Genomic DNA, 24,118 nt, shown 5'->3' with positions numbered 1-24,118 from the left:
CTTCCCCCACTTTCCCCCAATGTCTCACAGCCCCCCCCCGAGTCAAGGTTTACCAGGATGGATCCGCTGGTCCTTGGGTGGTATACTTTCGGCCCAAAAATAAACCGTTAAACAGCATAACTGTTGCACGGGAGCTGACAAAACGTTACTCGGCCGTAACCGAGATTAAAAAGGTTCAGTCAGATAAACTGCGCGTAGTCGTTACTGACTTGAAACAGGCCAATGATATCGTTAGCAATAGCCTCTTTACGCTGGAGTATCGCGTCTACATCCCTTCTCGTGATGTGGAGATCGACGGTGTGGTAAGTGATGCGGGTCTAACTGTCGATGATCTGATGAATGATGGGGCTGGCCGCTTTAAGGACCCTAACCTTCAATCAGTTAAGATTTTGGAGTGCAAGCAATTGCACTCAAAGTCCATCGAAGATGGTAATTACTATCCATCAGACTCGTTTCGCGTAACCTTCGCCGGATCTGCACTTCCGAGCTACGTTGAAGTGGGAGGAGCTCGTCTACCTGTACGCCTGTTTGTACCGCGGGTCATGAATTGTTCCAATTGCAAGCAGCTAGGTCACACGGCCACCTACTGTAGCAACAAGCAACGGTGCGGTAAATGTGGGGAACGCCATGCGGATGATACTTGCAGTAGCCCCGCTGAGAAGTGTGTTTACTGTGGGGAGAATCCGCATGCACTTTTGACATGCCCAACGTACAAACTTCGCGCGGATAAACTGAAGCGATCCGCCAAAGATCGCTCCAGACGCTCTTACGCAGAAATGCTTAAAAGAGCTGTTCCACTTATCTCCGAAAACCCATTCGCTCTCTTGCCAACTGACGATAACGCCTCTAACGACCCTTGCGAGGGGCATTCTTTGGCTCCGCTTGGAAACTCTAGGAAAAGACCTAATCAAAACTCACCTGAACTTCCTCGTAAGGGTCCTAGGTTGTCCCAAACAAGGGTACAAAATAAAAATAATTCATCAACTGGAAGTGCTGGTACAAATCCGAAGATAATACCTCCTGGTTTTGGGAAATTGAGATACAACCAGGAGTTCCCAGCACTCCCCGGGGCACCAAAAATCCCAAGTGCTCCAATTTTACAGTCAGAAACTCAACCTAAAACGGGATTCCTTAAATTTTCTGACATTGTGGACTGGATATTCACAGCTTTCAACATTACCGATCCTATGAAAAGCTTGCTGGTTGCTATTCTACCAACAGTAGGAACATTTTTAAAACAGTTGACTGAACAATGGCCCCTCCTTACAGCGATCGTATCCTTCGATGGCTAACTTATTAGACGGAATCAGGGATCTGATCACTGTTTTGCAGTGGAACTGCAGAAGTATTATCCCCAAAATTGATTCATTAAAACACTTGCTAAATTACAATCATTGTGATGCATTTTCCCTATGTGAAACATGGCTAACTTCTAATATAAACCTCAACTTCCACGATTTTAACATTATCCGCTTGGATCGAGAAGACTCATATGGGGGGGTACTTTTAGGGATCAAAAAGTGCTACTCCTTCAATCGAATCAACCTCCCTTCGACGCCAGGCATTGAAGTTGTCGCTTGTCAAACAACAATCAAAGGCAAAGATCTTTGCATTGCTTCTATTTACATTCCTCCTAGGGCCATGATGGGATATCGAAGATTCTCCAACGTGATTGAACACCTTCCCTCGCCCCGCCTGCTTCTTGGAGACTTTAACTCTCACGGTACGGGGTGGGGCTGTCTATACGACGATAATCGATCTTCGACAATTCAAGACCTTTGTGACAACTTCAATATGACAATTCTGAACACAGGGGAAATGACACGGATTCCTAGACCACCTGCGCAAGCAAGTGCACTGGACATATCTTTATGCTCGACATCACTACGGTTAGATTGCAAGTGGAAGGTAATATCTGATCCCCACGGTAGTGACCACTTACCAATTGTAATTGCAATCACCACTGGTTCAAGACCATCGGCACCAATCAATGTTCCCTATGACCTCACACGAAACATTGATTGGAAGAGCTACGCTGCTGAGATATCCAAAACTATCGATTCAACACAGGTACTTCCCCCGGAGGAAGAATATAAGTTTTTGTCCAACTCGATTCTCGATAGCGCGATTCAAACTCAGACGAAACGAGTACCCGACGTGAACACCCAAAAACGTTCTCCCAACCCGTGGTGGGACAAAGAGTGCTCAGACGTGTACGCGGAGAAAGCTGCCGCGTATAAAACTTTCCGGAACGACGGGTTAGTTGCTAGTTATCGAGTGTACGCGATATTAGAAAAGCGAATGAAAAATTTAATGAAAGCTAAGAAACGCAGTTACTGGCGCCGGTTTGTCGACGGGTTAACAAGAGAAACATCGATGAGCACTCTTTGGGGCACGGCCCGACGTATGCGAAACCGAAACAGTACTAACGAGAGCGTGGAATATTCAAACCGTTGGATATTCGATTTCGCCAAGAAGGTTTGTCCGGATTCCGCCCCGGCACAGAAAATCTACCGCGCCGCGTCGCCTTACAATACCGCGAACGAAACACCGTTTACGATGGTGGAGTTCTCACTAGCTCTCTTATCATGTAACAATAAAGCCCCGGGGCCAGATAGAATTAAATTCAACTTATTGAAGAATCTGCCAGACTCTGCCAAAAGACGCTTGTTGAATTTATTTAATAGGTTTCTTGAGGGTAACATTGTCCCACATGACTGGAGACAGGTGAGGGTCATCGCCATCCAAAAACCAGGAAAACCAGCCTCCGACCACAATTCGTATCGTCCGATTGCAATGCTGTCCTGTATCCGGAAGTTGTTCGAGAAAATGATCCTGTTTCGGCTCGACAATTGGGTCGAAACAAATGGCTTACTGTCAGATACACAATTTGGCTTCCGCAAAGGCAAAGGGACGAACGATTGCCTTGCGTTGCTCTCAACAGAAATTCAAATGGCATATGCTAACAAAGAGCAGATGGCATCAGTATTCTTGGATATTAAGGGGGCTTTCGATTCAGTTTCGATCAACATTCTTTATGAGAAGTTGCACCAGCATGGTCTTTCGCCAATTTTAAATAACTTTTTGCTAAACCTGTTGTCTGAAAAACAAATGCATTTCTCGCATGGCGATTTATCGACATCACGATTTAGCTACATGGGCCTTCCCCAGGGCTCATGTCTAAGCCCTCTCCTCTACAATTTTTACGTGAATGACATTGACGAATGTCTTGTCAATTCCTGCACGCTAAGGCAGCTTGCAGATGACGGTGTGGTCTCTATTACAGGTCCTAAAGCCGTCGACTTGCAAGGACCACTGCAAAATACCTTGGACAATTTGTCTGCTTGGGCTCTCCAACTGGGTATCGAGTTCTCCACGGAGAAAACTGAGCTAGTCGTATTTTCTAGAAAGCGTGAACCAGCGCAACTACAGCTTCAATTAATGAATCAAACTATTGCTCAAGCTTCAACATTCAAATATCTCGGGGTATGGTTCGACTCTAAAGGTACCTGGGGATGTCACATTAGGTATCTGAAACAGAAGTGCCAACAAAGGATCAACTTTTTCCGTACAATAACTGGAACATGGTGGGGTGCCCATCCAGGAGACCTAATCAGGTTGTACCAAACAACGATATTATCAGTGTTGGAGTACGGATGTTTCTGCTTTCGCTCCGCTGCGAACATACACTTCATCAAACTGGAGCGAATCCAGTATCGTTGCTTGCGTATTGCCTTGGGTTGCATGCACTCGACCCATACGATGAGTCTCGAAGTGCTGGCGGGCGTTCTTCCGCTGAAAAATCGATTCTGGGACCTCTCATATCGATTGCTCATTCGATGCGATATTCTGAACCCATTGGTGATTGCAAATTGCGAAAGGCTTGTCGAGCTTAATTCTCAGACCCGATTCATGTCCTTGTACTTCGATTACATGGCACAGAACATCAATTCATGTACATATAACGTCAACCGTGCTCATCTCTTAGATACTTCTGATCCAACTGTATTTTTCGATACATCCATGAAGGAAGAGATTTGTGGAATTCCGGATCATATTCGCCCACAAGTGGTCCCAAATATTTTCTATAACAAATACCATCAAGTCGACTGCGCCAAAATGTTCTACACTGACGGATCAATTCTCGACGGGTCCACAGGCTTCGGTATCTTCAACGAAAATCTTGCTGCCTCATTCAAACTCAATGATCCTGCTTCAATTTACGTCGCAGAATTAGCTGCCATTCAGTATACTCTCGGGATCATTGACACCCTGCCCTCAGACCATTACTTCATCGTTTCGGATAGTCTCAGCTCCATTGAGGCCATCCGTGCGGCGAAGCCTGGAAAGCACTCACCGTATTTCCTGGGGAAAATACGGGAATATCTGAGTGCTTTATCTGAAAAATCTTACCAGATTACCTTGGTTTGGGTCCCGTCACATTGTTCTATTGCGGGCAATGAGAAGGCGGACTCTTTAGCCAAGGTGGGCGCATTAGAAGGCGACACTTACGAAAGACCAATTTGCTTCAACGAATTTTTCAGTATCTCTCGTCAGAGGACGCTCGATAGTTGGCAAACCTCATGGAGCAATGGGCATCTGGGACGGTGGCTACATTCCATTATCCCGAAGGTATCAACGAATGCTTGGTTTAAGGGGTTGGATGTGAACCGGGACTTTATTCGTACGATGTCAAGGATCATGTCCAACCATTACTCGTTCGACGCGCATCTCCGTCGTATAGGGCTTGCTGAAAATAATCATTGTGTTTGTGAGAACGGCTATCACGACATCGAGCATGTTGTTTGGCTGTGCGCAGAGTACTGTGTTGCCAGGTCCCAACTAATAGATTCCCTTCGGGCCCGAGGTAGATCACCCTATGTGCCAGTCCGGGACGTCCTGGCAAGCCGTGACCACCCCTATATTTTTCTTATCTATATCTTTTTGAAAACCATTGATGTCCAAGTTTAATACATTTTACCCTCTCTCATTCACAGTAGAATCTCACCAACCTATCCCTGTATCTACAATATGGCATTGCTTCACGAGTCTTCGGTGCACACTCTTCTTGATAACCGTCTATCCAGAACATCATGACATACCGCACATGCAGATGATAAAGAGTGCCAATAATTATCCGAAATATCGACCCTCCCCTCGCCCCTGCGATTACAGGCTGGAAACTACAACACTACAACAAAGTGTGCATATCCGCCACAATGATCAATCAGCAAACGACGATGTCAATTACACAATATGTATCCCACTTCCTACCTTTTTCCTTTACTTACATAAGAGGGGAGCAAGCCGCCCCTAAATACGGCTTTCCCTTCCCCCACTAACATGTGACATGTAATATAAAAAAAATGAATTATCGGCCTCGTTAAGCTACAGCATTTGGGCCTAAATAAACGTATTTTAAGATAAAAAAAAAAAAAAAAAAGAATTGAAATTGTACAACGTTCTTTTTACTCCGGGTCTTCAAGAAAATCTCCTTTCGGTTAGAAGGGTTAGCAGGGTTTTACTTTTACAGATGAAGAGGTTATCTTTGAATTTGAACATTTGGAGTTTGGAAACATGGCATAAAAGACTTGGCCATATCAGTGATACGCGTTTGGAGAAACTAATTAAGAAGGGAATGGTTGAGGGTATCAATCTAACTTCTGGAAATATTAGTGAAACAAATGTATGTGATGGTTGTATGGCAGGGAAGCAGGCTGCATCCAAATTTAAACAATTGCAGCTGCCAGTATCAAAACGACCACTGGAACTCATACATTCGGACGTTTGTGGAAGCATGGAGCAGGAAACCTATGATGGCTATCGTTACTTTGTAACCTTTATAGATGATTATACGCACTTTCTCGTGGTTTACCTCATGAAACAGAAATCGGAGGTTTTCGAGAAATTTAAAGAATTCGAAGCAATGGCGACAGCATTCTTCGAAAGACGTATTTCAATGCTAAGGTGTGATAATGGAGGGGAATATACAAGTAACGAATTTCAAGCTCATTGCAAAAGAAATGGTGTTAGCAAAATGGTGTAAGTGAACGTATGAACAGATCTTTAATGGAAAAGGTCAGAGCTTTGCTTTACGAAAGTGGATTAGCGAAAGATATGTGAGGAGAAGCATTATATGCAGCAACATATCTAATCAATAGATCTCCAACAAGTGGGATAGAAGAGGAGAAAACTCCGTATGAAAAATGGTTGAAAAAGCGACCAAACTTGAATCATTTAAGAGTTTTTGGGTGTAAAGCGTTCAAACAAATACCTAAAGAGAGGCGTCAGAAATTAGATTTCAAAACAAAACCTTTGATATTTGTGGGGTACGCAAATAATGGTTTTAGATTATGGAACAAGGATACGCGTTCAATAGAAATTGGCAGAAATGTAGTATTCAATGAATCTACCAGAGCCAATCAAGATATTGACCACACAAACATGGATTTCGTAGAATCATCTGGTCAAGATTTAATTAGATGTACATGCTTAAACCAAGGAGAACAGAACGAAGACGAGGATGCTGCTATACATCCTTCTGATGAAGAACAGCATGAAGAATGCACACTCATCGAAACAGAGCAAGATAATCTAGATTCACTTGAAGAATCAGTTGGCGAAACTGACTATGAAAGTACAAATGAAAATCCAACAGACGAAAGAGAGGACGTCGATGATGGTCAATAATTGCGTCGAAGCAAGAGGGAGAGAAAGATACCGGGTTGGTATTCCGATTATACAGCAAAAACAGCAATGATTTTCAACGAAGAGATTCCGCAAACTATTGAGGAATTGAAGAAAGTTTCTGATTGGCAAGAATGGAAGCATGCTATTCAATAAGAGTTTGATGCATTACATCAAAATGGCACTTGGACAGTGGTTAACTGTTTGCCAAAAGGAGTTAAACCGATTAACTCAAAATGGGTTTTCTCAATGAAAGAAGATGGAAGATATAAAGCACGATTAGTGGCAAAAGGGTGTTCACAGCGTCCTGGATTCGATTACTGTGAAACATTTGCACCAGTCGCCAAACTAGAGAGTGTTCGGTTAGCCCTAGCCCTTGCTAACGAGCATAAATTGTTAGTACATCAAATGGATGTCAAAACTGCATTTCTACATGGGAAGTTAGAAGAAGAAATATACATGAAACTTCCACCAAACGTAAATGGGCAAAGACAAACTGTTCGTCTACACAAATGTTTGTATGGATTGAAACAGGCAAGCACATCTTGGAATAAACATTTTGATGATGCAATGAAAACACTAGGTTTTGTCCCTCTCAAAAATGACAACTGCATCTATAAGTCAAAATCTAGAGGCATTATAGTAATACTATATGTAGACGACATTTTACTACTTGCCAAAAACATCGAAGCAATTACGTGGATTAAAAAGAAACTTGGAAGGTTATTCCAAATGAAAGACATGTTAGAGATTAAGCACTTCCTGGGAATGGAGATAAATCGTGATTTGGAAAGCCAGACTATTGAAATTTCTCAAACAATATACGTGGAGAAACTTCTTAGTAGATTTGGGATGGCTGATTGTAAACCAGTGGGGACACCATTGGATATCAACACGAAATGGTCAAAATCTGAGGAAAAAATCACTGAAGAGCCATACAGAGAACTGCTGGGATGCCTACAATATCTTTCACTAACGTCTAGACCTGATATTTGCTCTGCGGTAAACACCCTAAGCAAATATGCTAACTGCGCCACCGATTGGCACTGGTCAGGATTAAAACGAATATTGCGATATTTGAGGGGAATGAGCAACACAAAAATAATTTATTCATCAAATAGCGAATATCCAGCTTTAGTAGGATTTGCCGATGCAGATTTTGCAAATGATCCTGATGGTAGGAAATCAGTTTCAGGATACGCATTTCTACTATACGGTAATCTTATTTCGTGGTCAACGAAACGACAACCGACTGTAAGCTTATCAACAAGTGAAGCAGAACTGATAGCAATTTGCGCTGCTACGAAAGAAGGAGTGTGGTTAACACAACTTCTCAATGAATTGGATGTAAACATAACACCATTCATCATAATGGAAGATAGCATCCCATGTATCAACATAGCACAGGAGCCAAGATCACATCAACGGATGAAACACTTGGATATCAAATACCTTTTCATCCGGGATCTCGTCAAAAATGGTAGAGTAAAACTACAGTTCATCCCAAGCGTCGATCAACCTGCAGATGCCTTCACTAAGGGGTTACCTAAAAATATACACAGAAAGTTATTCGGTGTATTCAATGTGCAAATTGTGGGGAAGTGTTGAAAAAGAATATTTCGCAGTGATATACGTACGAAATATTCTTTGTATATAAACAATTTGCCATTCACGGGACGGCAGTTGACAGTAAGAACTGTCATACGGAACGTACTATAAAAAGCTCTGAGATGTCATCTGACAGAACGTCATGTGACAAAAACTTCAAGTGGGTAACTTCAGAGTGTATGTAAGGAGAGTGAAGACAACTGTCATGATTATCCGTCAGTGATATTCCAAACGAACAAACGACCTGTCAAAATACATGAATTTGACTCGTTTGGAATGACACTGACAAATAATAATTGTTCCAATTTTGACAGTGTCGTCACTCTCCTTATATGCACTCAGGGTAACTTGAGCTTTTGCATATGGACGCCGCGCATGGATGTGTTGTTTACTATAGGCAGAGGGTATGGCAGCCCTCTAAGAACGGTTGGTTTCAAAATTGTCCAATGACGGACGTTCGTTGGACCAATCTGGACAACGTCCAAATAACCGTTCAACAAACGTCCATCGTTGGACCCGTGTTGAACGATTTTGAAACAATTTTTTGGACGTCTCAGTGGGAGGGTATGGCAATAAGGGACTGTGATAAACAGTGCATGAAATATCAATCGATATCGAACCTAGGGGTAGATCACTCTAAGAATGTATAACAAATTTGCATCAAATTAGAAAAAATGCATTTAATTTCCATTTTTGCATCAGCTTGGCACTCCCTCGCAGAAAAGTTTGTTTAACAAACGTCCTACGCTGATCCACTTTGTCCGACGTTTTGTTAAATGTACACCGAGCAAAATTTACATTGAATTTCCATAAAAACGTCTTATGACTTTCAGACATAAGGATTTTAAATGGATTTTATAAATCTGTCTTATGATTTGGAGGGGAAATTTTACAAATCTATCTCTTATTATTTTCAAAAGACAGTCTTATGAAATTTATGAAAATGTCCGAATGAACGCCATAGGTGCCCATTTATGAAAATTGCTGACATCTATAGGTAGAAAACATAGTAGAAATAACGATTTCCATAGAACAGTCTTATGAAATTCATTACAATGTTCGAATGAATGCCATAATTTTTTTATTTATGGATATTATTGTGCATTTATATAAGGAAAAGAACATGGCTGACATTTCTCGAGCATTTTTAGTAGACAAAAAATCAACAGTAAAAATCAACCTTAAGAGGTTTTACTCCAACCGACATAACCCCACAAAATGAGCCGGATGAACTTCGTTTAACAATTCTCGGTGGTTGGTTTACATGGGAGTTATGTGAGTTTGAATGTAACATATGGGCACCCGTTGCACTCCAACTCACGCAACTGCCAAAGTAAACAAATCACTGAGAATTGTCAAACATGAACGTCATTCCTCATGAGTTCATTTGTGTGGTCATCTTGTAGAACTCAATTCGGGACAAATTAACCGCCAAGTATAGATCCCTTCAGAAGATTGAAGAGAAAACTCATTAAATATTAAAATTTGTACATAATGAGCAACGCTTCGTCAATATTTCTTGGGAAACTGGGCTAAGACAACTAGGAAACTGGACTTGACAACTGAATGCTAATGATTGTTACTTCTCAAATGATTTTGATAATTATAAAATACGCGTCAGACACTAATTATATGCACAACTTATTTCATTTCAAATAATCGGATATCTTCTGTAAAAATCATAACCATGTAAACAGATTTAATGCTCACAGTAATTTATTCAATAACATAAAAACAATGTAAAATTGTTGCAATTTGACTGAAAATCTCACTTCTTTTGTTTCAAACAGCGGTAATCAAAAAGTGCTGAAACTATTAACTCCTGGTTGGCCGTCCAGGCCAGTACTGAATTCATAAGAAACAATTATGAACTTTTCACAAAAGTGACGTTTATGAAAAACAAAATACAATTTTATAGAATCAATAACAGATCTCATATGGGTTTCATGAGAAAAACTTATGAAATTCTTAAAGGCATATATTGGAGCGAAGTCATAAGACGGTTTTATGAAATACATTATTTGTACGTCTATGGAGTGCATGAATAAAGATCAATGAATTCATAAGCCTGCCTATGACATTCTAAAGCATTCAATGACATCGTCAGAAGGTTGGTTCATATGCCGAGACTTATGAAATTCTCAGATGCTTTTTGCTCAGTGTAGGGCTAGTTTTTCTGTAGGGTTTTGACGTCTTACACGCAACGCAAACCACATTGCAGGCAACGCAAAAACATTGCATGCAACGCAAAATACATTATGAATTTCTATTTTAATGGAAATAAATGCATTTAATTTCGCTGATTTTTACAAATGCATCACAAGTGATCTGCCCCTAGTATCGAACTATGTTAGCATTATATAACTTGACGAACAAGAATCAAATAAAGTTATCTCAAACCTACCTACAGAAATACTTGGAGTTTTCTTACGGTATTATCAACACTTTGCCCCCAGGAATAAGCACAAATTTTTGAGTTCCAGATATTGTTTTGGCGTTACTATACAGATCTTAGAGTTCTTCTGACATTTTGTTCTACTGTTCAGTGAATATGTAGCAGAAAATTAATTTTATGATATTTTTATCAGTTTGTTCAACTGCCAAGTTATAACTCTCAGCGACTTTTTTGACATTCGCTTGAGAGTGCCACAGGGTTCTTTTCCATGGGATGCTGAAACCAAATGCCATTCTGCGCTTAACTCATACTTTGACTGGAATCTACACAAGCGTGCAAAGTTTTTCTTATTTTTGTATTGTGCTGCTGCTCCATCAGACATTAAATAAATTTTAGAAAAGTTTGTCAATTGTTTCATAAAATTTATCAGTTTTGAGAGGAACAAATGCACTGCAATCTTCAAGTCTTGTCTTCCAGTCTTTTAGTCTTCCAACCTTCCAGCACAGACTAACAGACATAACACTCGAAAATAATGCTTCGCTCACTTTAACGGTCATTTTAAATATATTTGTAGTTGGGACTGTGGCCGCTTTTGAAATTATGGCGCCACTGAAATATGAATAAGCATATGGGGGATAGACCACTAGCGAAAAATTGTTCCCAAGCCTGAGGGGTAACCCACCAGCAAATGAGTGTTTGGGACTGCGAGTAAAAGGTGGAGCTAGTGTTCTGGGAAAATTGCCGGATCGATATTTTTTAAGAAATTCCCTCATAGTGTTATGTCTGTTAGTCTGTGCTTCCAGTCTTCATTCAAGTTTGTTATGAATATATACCAAATTCGTTACTGATACTTTTTGCATGTATCAGGCAGCTAGCAGCTGGGAAAATGGATTCGGAGATGATTATGACTTTCATTAGTTTGGTTTTCGATAAAAATACACTGAAAAAATTCAGTTTGGACAAGGAAAAGTTTTTTTTTTCAAATAACTTTTTCCTTGAAAGTGCCCAACTTGAATTTTTGACGGTAGGTAGGGAACATAATTACATATCTTGCAACAAAATTTCATCCAAATCAAAAATGGGTTTTTTTTGTATATCGACTTAAAATTTTTAAAATCGATTTTTTTTTTCAGTGTAGGAGTCAATGAAGAATTTTTTCAACATTTTTATTCGAAAATTTGACTAATTTTGTACAAATCACTACTACAACATTTTTTTTGTAGGATTTGTCATTTTTAGACTATAGCCATTTGAAAAAAAATGGTAAAAAAAAGTTTGGCCCTTTTCAAAACACAGTCTATATCATTTTTGGAAAAACAAAGTATGAAAACAAAGTTCTCATGTACAGAAAGTTTCATTAAAATCTGAGAGGGGGCTGCCAACATTTGTTCGAGTTGGCGCGAAATTCGTCATTTGAACCGCTCGCTACTGATTCCTGCAGCTGTTGTCGGATTTTGATGAGACGAAACGCAATTTGCATAACTAATTCAATGTTTTTTGGATGTTTAAGGGTCGTGAGGTAAGTTCGTCAGTTTATCCAGTCCATTTGCATGAATGCATACTTCAATGATAAGCATAATTGAACCGCTATCAAAATCAAAGATGTCATAAAAAGATCGTGCATCAATCGTACACATATTTAACGCATGATTTATTCTAAAAGGAATCATCTACAAATTCGAATAAATTTTGATTTCATTCCAAGGAAAAAACCATGTCCAGGTAGCGTAGCCCATTTGATGCAATTGATTTCTTTATAGTTGAGCGATTCTTTCGGAAGGCACAATTTCAATCCTACCCGCTCTATAAAAAAGGAGTTTGCATTCAAATTCAAGTATGGAATTGCAGAATTTACCATTCGGGGATGATGACTCTGAATCCCGGTTCTCGGTTCCGTTGAGATCGAGACTGAAATTAACGCCTATCTTCCATTTCGAATCTTTATCCAAGATGTACGCAAATTTTAGTCGCTTTTTACAACGCAAGCCAATCACAACATACCGACCGGACGGCGAAAAGGAAAGCGATACAAAACTTGCAACGAACTTAAATACGAACATGCACTCGCCAAAGTTGATACGGTTTAAACTGCGGACTTCTATATGAAGAGAAAAATGTTTCCTGTTAGATCTTAACAATAAACATAATCGAATTTCAACTTACCCAGCTCTTTCACAGCTTTCAACCGGACGGATGCAATGTAAAGTTCACATTGCGAAATTGAAACATTCGAGTCGTTGTTAATTGAGCAAATAGATATCACATTTCTCCAATCTGTGTAAAATTTCTTCAATTAATACGCTCCAGAGAAAAAAAAGACTACGTACCTTCCTTAAAATCAGGCAGATCACGTGTATCGTGATAGCTGCTCAAATCCCATGCTTGAAGAATACACTGATTTTTATGCGAAGGGCTACGCGGAATGTTGCAGCTGTCGATTTGAATATCCGTTCCCAAGTAAGGCCTTTCTAGAGAAAACTGATAGCCGAATTCAAAATAGAGCTTAAAAATTTTGTACAAAATGTTTTTAACCAGCGATAGTTCAAATATGTATCTAAAATGATAAGAAAACTGTTAAACCTTATTGTTTTACACCTATGTTCATCAAATCAAACCTCAAATAACCACTATAACGTTGCTCCACATAATTGGAGCAAATGCGTTCGAAATACACCATCGGTACATGACAACATTTGTCGATTGTTTCTTCGTTGACAGATTCAGGAGTTAACGGAAGAAACTTGTTCACAATTCTATCGATATTTTCGAATACGTCATCTATTCTACGATTCAGAACTACCAGTGTTGTGTTGAGGTTGGATTTCTAAAAATAAGATATTTTTATGTTGAAGGTTTTTGGAATTAAGTTTTGGTCATTAACCTTGCATTGAATATCCGATTTCACAGATGTAAAACAGCGCAATTCTTCCGTTTTGTTGACAATCGTTTTTAACAGATGATTCCAAAAGTAAAACTGCTTTTTCAACTCTACATTGAAGCTATTACCTATGGTACAACCATGCTCCAGTGAATCAAGCATAAAATTAACAGTTCTTAAAAACGATGCCATCAGATATTGAGGCTCGACGGTGGCTAAGTTTTTCCCTATGCCTGACGACACGAACAGATCTGTTTGAGAAATACCAGTGATCAGCGTCGAATTTGCAGTAATTTGCAGAAAGCGACACTTGCAATCGTTGTATGTTCCGGTGCTAAGAATTTTATCGTTCTGCCAATCCCAGAAGGTAACCTCGTTTCCACTGGTAATCACTAAATAGTGATCTACGGGATGAAAGCACAAAGAACCAACCGGTTCATGTTCATCTAAGCAAGCTGCTTCTTGCTAAACAAAAGTCAATATTTTTGGGGATGCGATATATGACGTTAAGGTGCTAATACTGAAATATATATTACACTGCACTTACCCCATCGACATACACAAATACCTTTCCTCCCAACGTACCAAATGCGATTATATCGGGATTAGATGGATGAAACGATAGCGTCCACACAGATCTTTCATTTGTATGATATTCGGCTAATAAAAAAGGATAATTGTAATAAATATATAAATATTGTTCAAGGTGAATACCTATTTTAGTCATAGTACTGGTTTGGAAAATGTTCACACTTTTATTTGTCTGAACTGTGGCAGCATAGTATCTATCATAGTTTGTGGACATCCAATGTAATAAAATCCTAATAATTATTTCAAGATCGTAATTTATCACTCACCCATTGTGACTTTGTTCAATGTTGAATACTGATTCAGTTTCATTTGAAAGGTCGTCCAATGACTGGAACAAATCAAGGTTATAAACTATAACAGGTTGATAATGAGATAACGATAAATACCTTGCAAAGATCCGTATCCTTCAATCGCTGCAATAAGCTGTGCTCGGCTAGTTCTAATGCTATTCGATTGAAGACGAAGGAACCAGTACGATGCACCGCTGATTCACGATCTAACAGCGCCCGCACTATATTTACATTTTGTTTCTGGTCCATTTTGTTAGTTCAAAATAGATAACCATCTTTAGATTCCGTTGATTAGTAATATTTATTATAACTTTTTATAAACAGTAAACCGTGCCAGTCCACTGTTTTCAGTCTCACAAGCTATACCAGACACAATGTAATTTGTTTGCGCACTTTTCTATTCAATTTGGTTTGTTTATTTTCTGTTTCACTATTTTTAGCGATCAATATTTTTATCAATACTAGAGGGTATATTGGTAAAAGTATTGAAAGTGCAATGAAATAAATTTGGAAACGATATGCATTTCAAATGGGATTGACGTATGGAGCAGTATCGTATTGACAAAAGTATTGATCGTATAAGGGCCGCTAAAACCCGGTAAACCCATCCAAATTCAGAATGAAAGCGATGCCAGATGTGAAGACTTCCCAGTTAAGCTCAGCCGGAAATGAACTGGAATTCTGGCTGGTTCCAGTTCGTATTCCGGCTCCAGTGACACAACCGATTCTAGTTAGAATCGGTTGTGTCACTGGAGCCCGTGTTCGAACTGGAACCAGCCAGAATTCCAGTTCATTTCCGGCTGAACTTTATTGGGTTGTCTTCAACTTGAAGACATTTCCATATTAAATTTGCAAAAGGGCGAATAAGATTTGTAAACAAACTTTTATTTTGATGATTTCTCTTAATTTACTATAATTTCAAAGCAGAAAACAATTGAAATTACTTCTACGAACGGTAAAAATTAGTTAAACTCATTCCGGAACCGGTTCGGATTTCTGAATGGAGTCAGTATGGTTTCCAACTCAAATGCGACAACCGATTCCGACTCAATTGGCGATTTGCGGCAAAGCCAAAATTAGTCATGCGACACCTATGATTCAGCTCATGAACTGGCAAAGTGATACAGTTTGCTTTTTTTCACCCGTAAGTGAGTCGTAGCTTATAACAAAATCTTCATTATCTTCTCGGAAAAAGCTTACCACTGCCAAAATATGAATGAAACGAGTAAGAAATTTAGTTTTATTTGCAATTATTCTGAAATTACAGCCATTTGCAACTATTTCACTCATATATTTCTTCGAAATGTAATCGGGGTATTATTGTGGTTATGAAAAATCGTTCCATAAATAAAGTTCCAACTCGAAACCTAGACCCAATCAGTACCAATGTCAAACTCCTTCATATTTTGAACTACGTAGGAGATTCAGTGAAGACTATCGGAGAGAAGGATCGGCTGTGCATGATACAAAGCTGACACTTTCCCATTAGCCGGATATATTCTTTCCGCGCCTGATCTGGAGAGTTTCATGAATTTACACCATCTCATGAAGGTTTAGCTTAACTTAGGACGAACGGGAAATGCTGTTGCGGCGGCTACGGTGCTCAACAAATTACATTTCGAAACAGCGCGCATATAGCTCTACGAATAATATTAGAAACCACTATGTTTTACACTCTTTTCGCAAGATGTTTACTCATCATCTTATAAAATGATGGTTTTCCTTCATTTTCATAAACAATTATCTACAAATTGATCAGTAATTTGGTGTTTAAAAGTCATTTTTTACCAATGTTTACAGAAAATATATGCACTATGACAGAACAGAATCAAATCAGTAACACTTTCCTTCCAGCGCTATCTGCGAGCAGTTTCAACGTAGAATCGCCAATCGGTTTCAGAATCGGTTGTTGCATTTGAGCTGGAATCCATACTGATTCCATTCAGGATTTCGAATCAAATTCCGAATGGTTTGACCGGGACTCAGAAGTCCAAACCGGTTCCGGAATGATTTGAGTGGGTAGAGGTATAACCGCTGTCAATTCTGTCTGTGTTTCAACATCGTTCAACACAGGTCCAACAATGGACTTCGGTTGAACGGTTATTTGGACGTCGTCCAACGTTGGTCCAACGAACGTCCTTCATTCCCACTGAGACGTCCAAAAAATTGTTTCAAAATCGTTCAACACGGGTCCAAGGATGGGCGTTTGTTGAACGGTTATTTGGACGTTGTCCAAATTGGTCCAACGAACGTCCTTCATTGGACGATTTTGAAACCAACCGTTCTTAGAGGGTTGTAGGATTTTGAAACCAACCGTTCTTAGAGGGAATATACATTAAAATGCTAGCGCCGCAACAGCAACTTATTCCAACTATACGTCAAATCAATGCCGGAACCGGTTCAAAATCCTGAATTAATTCATTATGGAATCTCGCTCAAAGGAAAAACCGAGTTTATGCATTTGAGCTGGAGTCCATACTGCACACTTAATCTTGTTCTATCGAATCCCAACTATTTTCGCTACTTTTACCGAGTTTTGCACAACCGGGCACTCAGCTACCAAAGCTTTTACCGAGATATCAGTAGAAGTGACGTTTGTTTTGAATAAACTCTGTAAATATATCGCTGAAAATCAGTAAATTAACGCCACTTTGCTGCGCTATCAGTTGAAAAAATTTACCGACTGTGCAGCTGTGCGGAAATTATCGAACTGAATTGAATCCACTCAGAAGTCCGACCCGGTTCCGGAATCCGGAATGGTTTGACTGGGTAGACCCAGTCACCAACGACACGACTAGACACTGGCATTCCAAAACTGTTTTGGTCCTCCCTACAGATTCACAGACGACCAAGGCAAAACTACCGATATTTTGTTATACCTACCGAAAACTACCGATTTTTAATGATTTTGGACACATCCTACTCAACTTTCCTTTTTTTTTTGGTTGGATTTGGTCTGAGATCTGTGTTTTCAGTATTTTACAATTCTATGTCAACGATGTCAACACTACGTTTTTGGGACAACAACCCGGCCTACCGATAAACTTTTAGTGACCCTACCGATATTAAGGAATTCCATCTGGCCACCCTGCCTGCCGGGTTAGTCCCAGTAAAGTTCAGCCGGAAATGAGCCGGAATTCCGGCTGGTTCCAGTTAGTATTCCGGCTCCAGTGACAACCGATTCTAACTAGAATCGGTTGTGTCACTGGAGCCGGTGTACGAGCTGGAACCAGCCGGAATTCCGGCTCATTTCCGGTTGAACTTTACTGGGGTTGAGCTAGGGGGAATTCGGTTTCGCTCGCGTTTTCTGGCAAATTTTGACAGGAACCGAGCAAAACCCTGGCATAACTCGGACATAAACTGTGCAAAGATCCTGGCAATTCCTACCTGGTAGAGTATAGCACGAATCGAGCAAAACATCTGATAAAGATGTGGCAGGAAGCGTACAGAGATCTTGGCCGTATATTTTGACTGGATTCTGGATAAAAGTTGGACGCATTGGTTGGTTTAACCGCTTCTGTCAGAAACGGTTGTTGCATTTGAGCGAATTCGTTGCCGGAATTCTCGCACAAAACCCTCTAAGAACGGTTGGTTTCAAAACCGTCCAATGAAGGACGTTCGTTGGACCAATTTGGACGACGTCCAAATTACCGTTCAACAAACATCCATCGTTGGATCCGTGTTGAACGATTTTGAAACAATTATTTGGACGTCTCAGTGGGAATGCTCGCAGAAACTCTGCCACCCAGTTAAACTCATTCCGGAACCGGTTCGGATTTCTGAATGGACCCTCTAAGAACGGTTGGTTTCAAAATTGTCCAATGAAGGACGTTCGTTGGACCAATTTGGACAACGTCCAAATAACCGTTCAACAAATGTCCACCGTTGGACCCGTGTTGAACGATTTTGAAACAATTTTTTGGACGTCTCAGTGGGGAGTCATTATGGATTCCAAATCAAATGCAACAACTGATCCTGACTCAGAATCGGTTGTTGCATTAGATTTGGAATCCATAATGACTCCATTCAGGATTCCGAATCAAATTCCGAATGGTTTGACCGGGCAGCATCAATTTCGCTTCCCACTGAGAAGTCCAAAAAATTGTTTCAAAATCGTTCAACACGGCTCCAACGATGGACGTTCGTTGAACGGTTATTTGGACGATGTCCAAATTGGTCCAACGAACGTCCTTCATTGGACGATTTTGAAACCAACCGTTCTTAGAGGGTTTGCTCAACTTTTGCTAACTTTCTGCTTGCACGGTTAATTAATAGTACCCATTTATTAGTTCCAGAAGTACTCAGTTTAAGGTTCTATTCGAGCTGTCACGAAATGGGTACTTTTTTGAATAAGAAACTGGGTTAAATATTATCCATCTCATTACTGGAATTCAGCAAGAATAATACCCATAAATGGTTGAAAAACACTTCGTGAAATTTCAGAGAGTCGACAATTTTGGGCTGCATTTCGACAAGCGCTGATTGTAGACGGTAATTAGGGATGTTTGTTTACAATTATCATTCACTTACTTTTGTATTCTTCTAGTCTCAACGAGAGTACCAGCAACGACACGACTAGACACTGGTATTCCAAAACTGTATCACAAATCTGACTACCCCTCAGTGACTCAGGTAACTGGTAATGTCAAATATGACGTTTGAGTAGAAAATGCATGAAACTAGCAGCACTTATGAATCTGTTATTTTCTTTTAACAATCTGTTAATATGCTCCTATAGTTACCGTTGCTTCTCCTGGTTACGCAGGAAAGAATAATATGACAACAACCAAACTTTTTCATAACATGATTCTATTTGGTGTGTACGGATTAAAAATAAAAGTCATTAGTTAAGCAACGAACCGTAATGTTCGCTGTGATGGCCTCTGGAAATCCACGGTGTTTAAAAATATCCAGATGCGCCGTTGGTTTTACTGACAGGTGAGTTGCTTTCCATTTGCAATTATTTGTTTAAAGTTATCAGTATTCCAAACAATGCTATTGTATTTTCAGATTCACTTCTGATCATGATATGGTGCTTGTTGGGTTTTGTCTTGGTGCTACGCCGGTGTAGTGCAAAAAAAGCACTGACTACACCCAAGTTTGAATGAGTGTAGCATAGATTACACCGCCCACTGAGACGTCCAAAAAATTGTTTCAAAATCGTTCAACACGGGTCCAAGGATGGGCGTTTGTTGAACGGTTATTTGGACGTTGTCCAAATTGGTCCAACGAACGTCCTTCATTGGACGATTTTGAAACCAACCGTTCTTAGAGGGCGGTGTAGAATAAAATCAAAAACGAAAACTCTATAAGATTGATGAAGATATCCTAATTTGACACATCAACGGGTGACCAAGAAGTCCCAAAAAGGAATCTACCAGTTTCGATCTGGTAGGAACTTTCGGATATTTGTTTATATAATGACTTGGCCTCTGGAAGAATCCTTATCGCGCCCTTGTCGTTGGTCCTCGTGTGCAGTACTCAGTGCATGCAATCACCGTCCGCAGTTGCGTCACCCGTCGTGGGCCAACCCTGCCGCAGCTAACAGGATCGTTGCCGCTCCGAAAGGCTATCAATCATCTGAACAGCGCATCAACCACGGTGAAACAAATTAGTATGTGTACCACTACCCACTGGTGGCTCGCATCAAACACCTTATGAATCGCCCGTTAGAGAATCGAAGTACATAAGGGATGATCCATAAATGACGTAGCATTTTTTGAGTGATTTTTAACACCCCCCTCCTCATCGTAGCATTTCGTCACAAAATTCTATATACCCCCCCTGATAATTACGTAGCTTGACGGTAACCCTCACCCCCCTCGTTGTCCCCGTAAAAAAATTAAAAAAAATCAAAAACGATGTTTGTTCGCGCCTCTGTTCAGCGCTAATCACTGCCAAATAAAATTGTCCACACCATTTCATTATTATCGAGCAACATCTCCAACTAGCAAGAACATTCTCGAATGAAGTAGCAACAACAATAGCAGCAGCAGCGATACGCGCGGTATTGCATCATCGTCAGCGAGCGTGAGTGATCCAACGATACAATCGTCCGATGCAGAAAGGAGACGAAAAACAATTGATGTTTGACATGGTATCGACAAGCATCGCGGATGAGCCACGCGTTTCTAAAACGTGTGGCGTGTAATATAAGTACGCGCGTTCTGCGCATCGCAGCAATCAGTATTATTCCAACAAGTAAAGTGTGAAGTACAAGTGAAGAGTGAAAATAAAAGAGTTAAGTGTGAAGTACAAGTGAAGTGTAAAGTACAAGTGACAGAGTGAGTTTCCAAATAAAGTGTAAAGTGCAAAAAGTGTTTTTCCTTCCAATAAATCACATCCAGTTGCAAGTGGTTTTCCAAAATATAGCCCACATAAGTTGTTTGCGGTTTGTTTTGAGTGGTCCATCCAAGAGTTTTATTTGTCTGCGGACAAGTGTAAACATAGCCAGCCACTAACAGCAATCTGCAAATTTCCCACACCAAGGGCCACCCCTAGGCCCAAACAATGTTAGTTAGATGAAATGGGTAAGATTGGCGTGACATCAGGTCAACCCCTATTCCCTTTTAAAAAAGCTACGTAGCATGACATGACCCCCTACGCCCCCTGTCGTCACACATCACAAAATACACAACTCCCCCCTCCCCCATATAATGCTACGTCATTTATGGATGGTCCCTAACATGTTTACCCAACACCCAGTGTTGGCCCACAGATAACGCAATATCACCGGTCGTGCACCAATACTTCATCATAGATAGGTGCAGGGGGTAGTTTAATTGTGGTAAACGAAGAAAAACGGTAGATGGTTTAGGTCTTCTGCAGTTCGGAAGAAATTATATAAGAGAAAAGCTTAGATAACGTCACAAAGGTAGGATAGCATTCGATGGATCACGAAAGTCATCTCGACAGAAATGAGCAGAACGTATTCGTTTTGTGCTGTTTTCGTTAGGTTTGGTCTAGTACCAGGAGAAACTGGAAGTACTCTGGATCAAACAGATAGAAAACCGTTCATGTATTCTGTTCTTCTCTTTTTGGCTCCTGTTTACAAAAAGTGTTTTTCCTTCCAATAAATCACATCCAGTTGCAAGTGGATTTCCAAAATACAGTCCACATAAGTTGTTTGCGGTTTGTTTTGAGTGGTCCATCCAAGAGTTTTATTTGTCTGCGGACAAGTGTAAACATAGCCAGCCACTAACAGCAATCTGCAAATTTCCCACACCAAGGGCCACCCCTAGGCCCAAACAATGTTAGTTAGATGAAATGGGTAAGATTGGCGTGACATCAGGTCAACCCCTATTCCCCTTTAAAAAAGCTACGTAGCATGACATGACCCCCTACCCCCCCTGTCGTCACACATCACAAAATACAAAACTCCCCCTCCCCCATATAATGCTACGTCATTTATGGATGGTCCCTAACATGTTTACCCAAAACCCAGTGTTGGCCCACAGATAACGCAATATCACCGGTCGTGCACCAATACTTCATCATAGATAGGTGCAGGGGGTAGTTTAATTGTGGGAAACGAAGAAAAACTGTAGATGGTTTAGGTCTTCTGCAGTTCGGAAGAAATTATATAAGAGAAAAGCTTAGATAACGTCACAAAGGTAGGATAGCATTCGATGGATCACGAAAGTCATCTTGACAGAAATGAGCAGAACGTATTCGTTTTGTGCTGTTTTCGTTAGGTTTGGTCTAGTACCAGGAGAAACTGGAAGTACTCTGGATCAAACAGATAGAAAACCGTTCATGTATTCTGTTCTTCTCTTTTTGGCTCCTGTTTACTCCGGAGCAGCTTCAGCGTACCCATTGTTTCTGCAGATGTGATTTCGGCGATCCAGCCTGAACATGTTTTAAAACAGAAAATAAAATTCACGAAACGTTGAGGAATGTTAACCTTACAAACAACTTTTTATAAAGATAAAACGTAACTGGATTTCCCTTGTGGCTGGTAGAGCCTGAAACGAAACATTTTCTTCCTATGCTCGAAGTTTTCTCCCAATAATTTTCACCATTCAAGACGAAGTCACGTTGTCCTGTAACGCAGTATAACGAACCAAACAAGTCGTTGGGCCGCCTTCGAGACCATCCGATGCGTTCATCTCAGCAAAATAAATAATAAAAACTGAACTGGAAATCTGGTTACGCAAAGCTAGCCGCTCATTGTATTTATAAATTTAAATAGTTTACAAATTATTCTACTACGCATACATATCGACCGGAAAATAACCCAATGTCGGTCACCAATCAATTGCAGAGAAATGTAAACTTTAGCGGTTTGCTGCATAAACTTATTATTATCTAAAATCTGCTCGAATAAATAAAACAAGTTATACATAATTCAATAAACTTTATGCTCAGATAAGTGTAGTCTGAAACTGTACATAAAATAGAAAAAAATCGTTTCTAACTTCCGGGAAAGCCATACGAACTCCATACATGTAGTTCCCAATCTGGTACAATCATCTGAATTCGAAGCCATCTCAATAGTTAGTCTGAAAGATGGTTCTCTGCCTCAGGTGTACGATCACACACAATGTGGACGGATAATTTGCCAATCACGCTGACAAGTTTTTCTGCCCCATTGATGGGAAAACTCGGATGACGGCAGCGACGCATTGGGATCATGTTTAATCCTCGCTGTTGCTGTCTTTTCGCTGTCATCTGGGGGCGATATTCAGATACGTCGAAATTAATAATATCACTGACCGACAGTCTTTTCGTTAGCTAATAGTATTCTTGTCCTGCAAAAAATTAAAAGAGGTTTGAAATTGTCACTTTTTCATATTATCAACAAACCACCGTCATCATCAAAGATACGACAATATATCTGCTATCACTGGGCAGGTTCTTGACAAAATGCTTCGAGGCTCCGAAATAGCAAATGCCTTGCAGTCCATACGTAACTGTGAATACTTCGCAATAGATTGTGGGCTTTTTCGTTATTTTCCGTTGGCCTATTTCTGCTACGAAGGTAAACACCGATGCCAGAGAGGTGACTTCACTATCTGGACTAGATATCTCATGAACTCATGGACCGGGGACCAACGGTTTAACTTTCCTTCCGAAGGAAGCGTGCCCGCAGATTTTTATTTTCACCACATAAAAATCTCAACGACTTCGGCTGGGATTGAATTTCTTCGTTGATGATAACAGAGTTTCTAGTGTCAATCCCGATTTGTTGACGAGTATTTCGTTACAAGTTACTGTACCATAATCGAGCTTGAACTAAGCTACAGCCTAGGTAAATCACATAACGGGCAGGTTTTTTCTGTTTAGGCAGGTGCCTAGAATATGTATTTTTATCAATCAATTTGTAATCGTAAATATGCTAATTTTTTGAATAACTTTTAATAGAATTTTCAAAAGACTCTTTTAAACTTTAAGGAACAAGAATACTCTTCGTAACTATCGCTGTAGCTAGTTTGTACTGTATCTGTTCAGATATTCGTTGCAGTTTTTGAAAATTCGAGATGTACACCTCGATGGAGACACACAAGATAATACTTACGTTTAATAAGTGATAATCTGAAACATAGCATGTTTTCCATCATTTTTTTCACTCCACTGTGCTTTAAAACTAAAAAAAGTTATTAAATGAACATTAGAACCAATTTGAAACTCAATATAAACAGAAAATAACTTGGTTGCTACACAGCAACT

At 40.1% G+C, this 24,118-nt stretch overlaps 1 protein-coding gene across 1 annotated transcript; it reads right to left on the bottom strand.

Moving 5' to 3' along the window:
- Positions 1-12,024: 12,024 nt before the first annotated feature.
- Positions 12,025-15,009, bottom strand: LOC131682621 (uncharacterized). Its single transcript, XM_058964261.1, has 10 exons — positions 14,546-15,009; positions 14,426-14,487; positions 14,283-14,353; positions 14,116-14,228; positions 13,572-14,033; positions 13,306-13,514; positions 13,018-13,244; positions 12,854-12,964; positions 12,546-12,788; positions 12,025-12,493 (listed from the first exon to the last, which is right to left on the bottom strand). Exons 1-10 carry the CDS (start codon positions 14,696-14,698, stop codon positions 12,357-12,359), a joined length of 1,788 nt encoding a protein of 595 aa, XP_058820244.1. The 5' UTR covers positions 14,699-15,009; the 3' UTR covers positions 12,025-12,356.
- Positions 15,010-24,118: the final 9,109 nt, after the last annotated feature.

This window comes from Topomyia yanbarensis, chromosome 2 (assembly GCF_030247195.1).
Source record: "Topomyia yanbarensis strain Yona2022 chromosome 2, ASM3024719v1, whole genome shotgun sequence".
NCBI lineage: Eukaryota > Metazoa > Arthropoda > Insecta > Diptera > Culicidae > Topomyia > Topomyia yanbarensis.
This window is presented reverse-complemented; position numbering and strand designations above follow the sequence as displayed.